At 49.5% G+C, this 10,085-nt stretch overlaps 1 protein-coding gene across 1 annotated transcript; it reads right to left on the bottom strand.

Moving 5' to 3' along the window:
- Positions 1 to 2,485: 2,485 nt before the first annotated feature.
- NPBWR2 (neuropeptides B and W receptor 2) lies at positions 2,486 to 3,484 on the bottom strand (the record flags this gene model as incomplete). Its single annotated transcript, XM_079543345.1, has 1 exon — positions 2,486 to 3,484. The coding sequence occupies one exon, from the start codon at positions 3,482 to 3,484 to the stop codon at positions 2,486 to 2,488; it is 999 nt and encodes a 332-aa protein (XP_079399471.1).
- Between the last annotated feature and the right edge of the window lie 6,601 nt (positions 3,485 to 10,085).

Raw genomic sequence — 10,085 nt, 5'->3', positions numbered from 1 at the left:
AGCATCTCTCTCCTGCGCGGCCGAGCGGCGCTGCGAGATGCGGACCTGCGAACCGAGTGCCGCTCAGCGCTGCAGCACCGGGCAGCAGCAGCAGCAGGCAGAGCAGCGGGCAGAGCAGCGGGCAGCCCCCTCCTGCATCCCCTCAACAGAGCGAAGAGGAGCTGAGCCTCCTCTTGCCTTGAAGCGATTTAGACTCCTCAAGGCTCTGCTGCCTTTCCCGCGGATGTAACGCTAATAACCGTCAGAGTTGCACCCAGCGAGGCGATTTGTGCGCAGCGCGTGTCGGTTCGGGAGGTTTTCCCACCCGGGTGCCCGTTGCCAGCAGATGGCAGCCGTGCTGAAGCGGTTGGTGTCTGTGCCAACCCTCCGTGCTCAGCTCTTCTGAGCTGCTCCGGGGGTCCGGCAATACGTCTGCACCCCCCTCCTGCCCTGGGAAGGTGGGTCAGGACCTCAGCTCCCAGCTTTCCTTCCTAAATCAGCCATTAGTCTCACGCCCCAACCTGCCACATCTCGCCCCTCCTCGAGTCATGCAGTGCTTCCTGGGAGCAGCAGCACCTTCCAGCCAGAGCTGATTGCCTCCCAGCTCCTCCTTTTGTGACTGAGGCTTGCTAAGCAAGCAGTCCCCCATTGCCCCCGTCCTCCCCCACCAACCACACGTTGTCATTTCTGATTTGGACAAACCTTTGTGTTTTCCGGTAAAGGAGGGGGCAGAGGCACAAGGTGCAGCTAACAAGAAATAGATTTGAGCCATGAAACTTGGCTCCTGAGCTTTGTGGGCAATAAGTCACCAGGTCTAAGGCTGGGAAGAGAAGGCAATACAAACGACCTTGTATAAGAAATCTCAGTTTTCTAAAAGGGAAAAAAAAAATTAGAATAGGAAAGAAAGAAAGGGCCTTCATGCTGTATTGAAGGCTTCTGATTTTGGTGTCAGGGAATGGATGGGCTTGATTTGCCCCAAATGGCCTCACCTGGAACCCCTGCCCTGCTTCTCCAGGAGCCTGTTATGCTGCTGAAAGAAGGCTCTGCTTCTAAATTGCCTCTTGGATGGTGCTTCAGCTCATGTTGCTGCTCCATTTTGTAGATGGACATCAGACCCCTGCTCCAGGTAAATCACCTCCTGGGTAGGCTCTGGTGTGTGTGTATTATGGCTTGGTTTAGGCTCTGTTTGGTTTGTTCTGTGTTTTCCTGACAAGGTGTGGGCAGATAAAAGCTCAGCTTGGTGCTTGTAAGTTTGGGGAGGGCAGAGAGGGATCTTAAATGGGGTCATAGAATCATAGAATGGCCTTGGGTTGAAAAGGATCACAATGTTCATCTGGTTTTGCCCCCTTCATCCCTTCCTTCCCACAAAGGTGGGACTTCCGGGAGCACTGCACTCATACTGCTTGTGGCACTGAGCCCTGCTCTGCTGTGTAGGTGAGCAGGGGAGGTGAGGTTCCTCATAGCTGTTAAAGCTGGAAGGTGTGTGCCCATCCCACAGCCCCCAGGGAGGTATAGAGGATGGGGATGCAACAAGTTCATGTATTTCTCATGACTCTCAGTGTACAGCTTTTGGTCTCCAGATGCCTCACCACAAGCCCTAGTTCTGTTGAAGCACTTTGCTTTATTATTTATCTGTTGAAGGTGCACCCATATCTACCTGCTGACAGCCTTGTGACTTTCAAAATGCCTCAGTTGTTACCAACTGATGATGTTGTCCTTTACAGTAGAGAAAGCACAGTATGTGTAGCAGTGACATGGGACAAATAGCACAAGGTTTATGCAGTGAAACAAGGACCAGGCTCTCTTTATTTTTCCCCGTGAAGTTTATTTTGTCAATCACTCTTAAATAAATATATATCTGACGTTGAACAAGAATCATTAGTTAAAAATAATTTCTAGCACAAATTCCCACGGTTACCACAATATTTTTAAGGTGTGTTATTGAACAGCACTTTTAAGACACAGGTTTTTCTTTTTGGTTTAAACGTAACAGCTGTTAACAGTTCAAGAAGGAAGGAAACTGGGGTCAGAGTGGAGCTGACATCCCTCAAACAAAAGCAAAGCTGTAACACATGTGCACACGTGAAAATGGTTATTTTCCCTTTCCAAATACTCATCTTGCATCCTCTGTGTGGTTGATGTGTCACGAAGTGAATGCTAGCCCTGCTGCTCCCTCAGCCTGAAAGTTGGTCTACAGCTTCACTGTGCTGTACAGCAGATGGCAATAAAGGACTGCTGAAGCAGAAGCAAACCTTTGCAAAAGAAGTTTTCTGTCCTCACTGCTTTGGGGTTTGATTAAAAATGAGAACACAGAAATACAGCTTTGAGAAGTTTGGGGACGCAGAGATGAAAAATGCTGGACAAATTGTGAATGATGATGTTAAACATACACTACATACAAACTAAAGAGAAGACTCGTGCATTCGTTAGCCGCCCTCTGAAGTCTGCAAAGTTTCCCTTGCAAAGCTATGGGAGGGAAGGGAGCTGCAAGCCTCCCATCCACTGTTCAAGAAGTTCTGCATTCCAGCATCTTCCGGAAGCTTTTCCGAAAGCTGTCATCCAGGAAAGCATACAAGAAAGGATTCAAGCATGAATTGGCATAGCTTAGGCTGGTGATGAAGTAGGAGATACCAATGACCATGGAGGTCTGGGGCAAGTCAGTGGTCAAAGCCACGATGGTGGCCAGGTGGAACGGGGTCCAGCAGAAGAGACACACGGCCAGGACGATGAAGACCATGATGGTGACTTTCTTTTTGGCTTTGTCCAGAGCTCTGGCATTAGAGTTCAAGTGCATGTTCCTCAGCTTGTAGAGCATCATGGTGTAGAGGATGCAGATAGTGGACACTGGAATGGCAAAGCCGAGGATGAGGGTATAGATCCTGCTGGCCTTGAACCAAAACCTTTCAGGCTTGGGGAAATTTAGACCGCAACTCTTGATCTTCAGGTCATCTATGTATACGTTGGCAAAGATGATGAAAGGGAGAACTATGATGGTGACTAGGATCCAGATGCACAAGCTGACGATCCTGGCTGCTCGGTACGTACGGTGTGGCATCCTTTTGGACCTGACCGTAGCCAGCACTACCAGGTACCTGTCTATGCTCATCACTGTTAAGAAATAAATGCTGGAGAAGATGTTGTAGTGGTCTATGGACAAGATGACCTTGCAGAGGATTTCTCCAAAGGGCCAATAGTGGAGGAGGTGTTCAGCGATATTAATGGGCAAGACAAGTGTGAACAAGTCATCGGCTATTGCAAGGTTCAGGATGAACATGTTAGTCACAGTTTTCATCTTGGGAGCCTTGAGGATCACGTAGATGACAGCAGTGTTGCCTGTGAGCCCAACAGCACAGATGACAGAGTAAATCACAGGGAGGACAACGTAGAAATCAGCTGATTGCTCTTGGAAGGTGAAGTTGAACATCATATCGCCGTCCAGGTAGGAGCTGTTGGCTGCATTGCTGCAGGTGCCGTTCAAACTGTCCCACAGAGAGCTGTTCCCCATGCCTGCTGGTCACAGGCTGCCCTCTGGCGTCCAAGGCTTCATGAACAAAGCAAATGAGAATTGTATCCCCCTGCGCGAGTGGAACAGCTCTCAGAGCATCCCGGTGAGCCGCTGCTTTTCTCTGCCGGAGGGATGCAGTTCAGCTGTTTGCAGTGAGAGTCCTCAGGGCTGGCAGCAACAAGGAGGGCAAAGGAAGCTTTGTGCCTGGGCGGCTTTCCTCCTCTCCTGGAGGATGTGAGGGATGGCTGTTTCACTTGCACAGTGCTCGCTTTTCCATATCAGAGCAGGAGCATTGCTGTGTTTAATTAGTGCCTTTCTTTAGATTGGGGACTTCAAGCTCATTTCAGCAGCTGAGATTGCACATACAGTGACATTTATGACACAGCTATTCTCCTCTCCCAGGGTGCCCTAGCAGAAGAAAGAAGGGGGGGGGGGGGGGGGGGGGAAATAAAGTTAAAGGAGTATTTCCAAAACTAAGTTAAAGGGGCTTAACCCACATTTAAAGTAACTTTATTTCTTAACCGAGGTAGGCTATGATCTCACTCACTACGAAGAGAATCTGCTTGTGGCAGCATGCAAAAGTTGGCACCGACAGACAAACCCACGAATCCCAAGTTGAAGATTAGCCAGCCAAAAAAAAAAAGGGGGGGGGGAGCACCATGAAAGCAGATCCAGTTTAAAGTCCAGGAAAGAATCTCCCCTTCTGCTTACAGCTTTCTGGCTGCTACCGCCTGACCCACGCTCCCAAAAATTCCTCTGCAAGGAAGAGAACAGAAAACCCCGACCCCCTGTGCAGATCAAAGATTTGGCAACCGGTCCCCGGGCTGTGCTGTGAGAATTGCCTTGCTCTGCTTGCAGTTTGTCGCTCGGCCATACGGTGAGCAGGAACAGCATGAGGACAGAGGGCTGCGGTGTCCCTTACCTGGTGTGCAGCTCTGCTGCTCCTCCGGCACCGCTGCTCCGTGTAGCTCAGCCTTGGCTCGCCGATCCCAGCTGGAGGAGGGTCCCCGGGATGCTGACGTTACCCATCTTTGAGATCATAGCAACATGGTGGCCGTGTGTGCATGGCACGGCTGAGCAATTAGCACTCCTTCCATCGGGGGGAAGAAAAGTTCTGTGTGTGCTGGGCTGTTTAAATAGGAAATGAGGCAGATGCTGGTGAGCAGCTGGTGCAGCAGGGCTGCTCTCTTCAGGAATGAGGTGCACAGGCAGCACCCAGGGCTGTCAGGCTGTGGCTGTTTGAGCAGGGGATGTGTGAAGCGGCAGAGGGGGGAGCTGGAATATCCCAATAGGGAGCACTGGCTGTTTTTAACAAGGAAAGATGCACAGATGTGTGAGGGTGGGAGGGAGTGGGAGGAGGGCACACAACATTATGGAGCTGGTAATGAAAAAATAAACAGCCATACCTTGCCAGAGCGCTGCTGCTTCCAGCTGAGCTCCTGGTCCAGCTTTTGGAAACACAGCTTAATCTTGGGATGTGCTTGGGGAGGCGCAGAAGTGCTGTAAAGAAACCCACCCCAGGTCGAATAACGAAGTCATCAACAGCATATGATCACTTTTATTTTCTTGTGAACGTAGGAAGGAAGCCAAAGGTCATCCTCGTTCTCCTTTCGTCTTTTAAATGCAGCTTCCAGCTGGAGGCTGCCTGACCTTTGATTTAATAGCAGAGGAGGCATCCATCCATCAGCACTCTGCTGCCAGCGTGCAGCACCAAGTGGGTCAGCGTGTTGGAATGAGCCAAGCTGTTAAGAGCTGTGTTTGATTTTGCTCCTTTTCTGGGGATGTTTGGCCTTTTCTAGCAAGATTCCTGTGCACTGGTAATGGGCTGGGAATCAAATACTTTGAAGTGTCTTCTTGAGGGTTGTGGGTAGAACTGGTTTTTCAGCAGACAATCCTTTTTTTCCAGGCCTGGAGCACGTCTCTTGTTGGTATTTTCTGTATCCCTACCAAAATCTGGTCAGTTGCTAGACCTCAGCAGAATGAAACAAAGTGAAGATCGCCCAAGGAATATCCATAGCAATTATAAGAATGTTATTTCATCAGAAAATAGACTCCTCCAGAGCTGCCCTCTTGGTTTTGGGGGGAAAATTGGAACCGTTTGTGAGTTGTTGTAGGGGAAGCTGGGTTTGATAGGGCTGCAGTGGGAAGGCATTGGTTTAGGAATCACCGTTCTCTTTGTCAAGAATACATTGAACAATAAATGAGGAAAAAAAGGAACAAAAAAATGGGGAGAATAAAATGCTAGATCTGTTGTTCACAGTGAGAGATTATCTTGGGGGAAAAAGTATAATTGCGTGGATGGGAACATGAGGCTGTCAGAAACTTGCCCAGATCTGAACTCAGCATGTGTGAGCAGATCTGGGTGAGATACACAGCGCTACTGCAGGTGTAACTGATCTGCAGGTGAGACTGTCACCATGGAAATGTTACCTGCTGGCTGTGAGGCTGCTTGGAAGGATCCTGGGGTGGATTTTGCCACTGGAGGAGCAGAGCTTCTCATGAGCCTGGTCCCAGTTCCTGCACCTTGCCATTGTGATGCAATGTGTGCCTATCAGAGAGCATCTTCAGGGTCTCACTGGCGTTAAGGCAGGTTTTATTTCCAACCCTTTGTGGAACGTTCTCTTTCTGGATGGAGATGAGAGGGAGCCCCATCACTGCTGGGAGATAAAGGGAAGCAAAGGAGCTGACACAGTTCTGGCAGCGTCAGTGGTTCTTCTTTCTGGGTGGGACTTTTTTGTTTCCACACTAATTCCCAGAAAAGAGGCTGGCAGGCTGAACCAACTTTTCAAAGCAAAATCTGTGCCACACATCTCATGTGTGTGTTACCTGGCTGCTGTCTTTAGTGCTGCTGCTTTCAGAGTGGGTGGTGAGGGTGTCCCTCACACGCAGTGATCCCAGAGGGGAAAGGCTGAAGGACTTTCCTCCTTTATTTCAAATTGTGCTGTAGGGTGATGCAGAGAGCTGTGAGGACACGGGGTATTCTTGCCTGCTGCTGTTGAAAGGTGGAAGTATTATGATTGTGATCTATTCCCCAGCTCAAAAGTTGTAAAAATGTTTGCACTGAAGGCTTCAATGGGAAGATTTTCTGTTTTCCAGCACAAGGAACACCTGATGTCCTTTCTTTCACTCCCCGGACTGTTCCCCTGGGATTGGCTTTCACGTTGCTTTGGCTGTGTGCCTGGGTGCTGCTATCTGTGGGGTGCACTCCCAGGGGAAGGGTGCAGGGGCTGCATGCATGGCATTTGTTCTCAGGACCCGCAGTGAGAACAGCATCCTGCGTGCTTTGGTTGGGATGTGTTTGATTAAAGCTTTGTCGGAGATGAGAGGGTGACTAAGAATCTCATCTTGTTGTCTAGCATGAGGAGGGGGCTTTTGTTTCTTTTATATCCCCAAGACAAATGCGCTGACCATGCTTTCTCTGAGCTCTGTTCTTAAACAGATTTGCAGTAAAATTCACTGATTCATTATGGAGAACGATTGCAAACGTGCAGTGGCATGAAACCCTGAGAATCAGGCACTGGTTAACTCACTGTTAAAGCTGCAAGTGGTGTCTTCCCTCTGAGCCATTTGGACCCATCCTTGTGCAGACAGCCCCATCACCAGCATGGTGCAATAGGGACGAAGTTTCTATCCCCAGCAAATATGTGTGGTGCAGATGGGCTTTGCCTCTTGAAACTCATGTTTGTTCCATACAGCTTGAGTCAGCTGTGCAAAGGCAGGCAGTATTTTAGGGAGGGGAAAATCCCCTGTGTTGTGAAATCAATGCTGCTTTGTTGCTTCTATAAAGCTATGTACTGCTGACTGCAGGCATAGGCCATCCATCACTCTGGGGCTGTGATGCTTGGCTGCGGCAGCACCCACAGCTCTGGGCACAAGCAGGGCTGAAGCCTTCTTTGCTTTTGGAGAACACAGCAAATAATCTGTGAGGTTGTTCCCCCATTGATGGCAGTGTGAGTGATATTGTCCAAGCCTCCTGCAGCCCCTCAACAAGGAAACCTGGAGGGAAGATGAGGTGGAACTTTTGTTGCATGCTCAACATGCCCTGCGGGTCTCTGAGGCCACTAGAGAAGTGTTGTGGCTGGGTCCAGCTTGATAAAACAGCTCTGCTTCACTCTTCAAAGGGATTAGCAGGGAGAGGATCCTGTTTCGTTGGGCTTCTGCTGCTTTCAAAGAGTCAAGTTCATCTCAAGGACATGGATGTGCAATCAATACTTTGCTCACCAAAACAAAATGTTCTCTGCTGACTGCCTTGAGGTCACTGGTTATTAGGGTGATTTATTTGAATGAGTTGTTCGTACTTTTCCAAAGGTGGTGCAGCACTGTGGGTTAACATCCAGCACTGGTTGTGTCAAGTGATCTCTAAGTGGTGGTTTCTGGCAAGAAAAGGCAGTGCCATGTTATTTACTGTGGGGCAACATTAGCTGTGTTGTAGCCCCTGCCTTAGAGCTGCTTTTGAGCTGCATAGATCCCTGTCTGGGTGGGTGCTCATGGGGCTTGGTCATTTCCCCCAGTAATCTCCTGCTCCTTGAGCTGGTGGGCGTTGAGGTGAGCTGGAAAGGGGAAACCTGAGCTTACTGTCACTCCTGTCCTGCTCTTTGTCATGAGCCAGGGTATCTGCAGCAGCTTCCCAACCTTTCCAGGCTGGCTTAGGGGAAGGATAGCACCTTTGGGAGCCAGGGGAAGGGTGCTGGTTTTACTGGGTAAGGGATGGAGCAGAGCTTTCCGTTGGGAAATGGGTGAACTGTTCATAAAAAGGTGTCTCTGAATGGCAATAGCAATTGTGATGGATTCAGCAGTCTCCCGCTCATCCAGCCTGCTGCAAGCTGAGGGGAAGCGAAGTTAAAAAGCAGGTGCTTAAAGAAAAAAAAAAAATAATAATAATAACAGTAATGAGTCCTCTAAGTGGCCTGCTCTTGTCAGGTGAGGGATGTATCAATAACTGCCCCACTGCTATCTCTGCAGGGGAGCGATTAAGATAAATGCTGTGCGATTTATTCCTCAGAGCGGCTCTGATGGGAATAAAGGCGGCGGGCGCGGGCAGCACCGCGGACAGCTCCGCTCCCTGCCGGGGCGCTGCGGAGCTGCGGCGCCGTGCGGTCAATTAACGGAGCTCCGGCGCCCGAGCCTCGCCAACGAGGACCTGCGGCTGGTCTTTCTGCAATTTATACCAGGATTTAAAGGATAGAATGCGAGAGAGCTGCTTGAAACCGCTCAATTTTCAGCTCTTCCTCTGGTTTTAGCCAGAGAGAGTAAAATCAAAATGATTCTTCTTCTTGGATTGTTCATCGTCAAGGATGCTTCTATTCTCCAACGTTTTTTGTCCTGCTTTTCTCTGGGGCTGGAAGTTGTACTTGGAGTTTCTGCCCTGAGTCTGCCCAGAACAGAGCCCGCTGTGGGTAGGAAGGCTTTGGGAAGAGGGGGGGAGGGAGGGCACTGCACCCACTCTTCTCCATGCAACTCATCTCTGTGGGGTCTGGGGGTTCAGGGGTGTTGGGGAGCAGCCAGGGCTCCCCTTGTCACGATGCTGTTGCCATGAGTGTGTGGTAAGGGCTTCCCAGTGAGGAAAGTGCATCTCCTGTTTTTCTCTAAGCCTTTTGGGAGTTGAGAGAAGGCAGTACTTGATTCGGGATGCCAGAGCCCTGCTGGCTTCAGTGCAGCACTGGGACTCTGATGTCACTGAGTGCACTGCTGGTGGCTGCAGCCCTCGGAAAGAGCAGGGAGCATCACCTGTGAGTGAGCTGTTTTCTGGGCTTTGAGATTTTGCTGTTCCCTGTCTCAGGTTTCTTTGATCTGCATGCTGAATCATGGTTTCATTTAATCCAACTTCAGGTCCCATGCCCATGAGAGAAAAATAACAACAACAACAAAAGCAGACATGCTGTGTTGCAGTACCGCAGGATGCAGTTAGTTCCTTGCATTTGCAGTCATTTTGGGATGCTGTTCACAGTCGAACTTGTCCACAAGCACTGAGGTGAGCTGGGATATGTTTTCCTGCTGGTTACTAAGGCACATATATGGCAGAGCTAATGGGAGACTCTCCAGCAGAGTTATAAGGGAGAATACTCCAAAAGGATTAGTGTAAAGGATAATTAAGAGTAAGTTATCTGCTCTGATAGGTGGAAAAGCAGCGGGTGTAAGTCAGCAGGCAGAGATCTGCTGCTCTGCTAAGCCCTACCCAGAATGGGGTGTGCAGGACACACGTGCTGTGCAGAAATTCTGCTTTGTCAGTTGCTGTTAAGCTGGCAATTGACTCCTAACAGCCCTTGGTGCCCCGTGCTGCTTTCAGGTGATAGGAATTTACTTCTTGAGTTTTTTGTAACAGAAGCATCGCTTTCTGAAAAGTTTGTTTCAAACGCTGCATTCCCTTTGAAAACTCCTTGTGACTGCACACAGCATTGCAGCAGTGTTAATGCATCCACAGAAGAGCAGCACAGGGCCCTTCGGGGATGTTTGGCTGTGTGCAATATATTCCAATATCTCTAAGCAACAGCTAAATGTGTCACTTTGTCTGCTTAAGTAGCAGAGCTCATCTGGCCTAAAAGCCCAATCATCGGAGGCTTATGGAGTGCAAATTGCTGCCGAATGAATTTGCTGCTTTGTT

This window comes from Tetrao urogallus (assembly GCF_951394365.1).
Source record: "Tetrao urogallus genome assembly, chromosome: 16".
NCBI lineage: Eukaryota > Metazoa > Chordata > Aves > Galliformes > Phasianidae > Tetrao > Tetrao urogallus.
The sequence above is the reverse complement of the archived record's forward strand: the minus strand, read 5'-3'. Positions and strand labels throughout refer to the sequence as shown.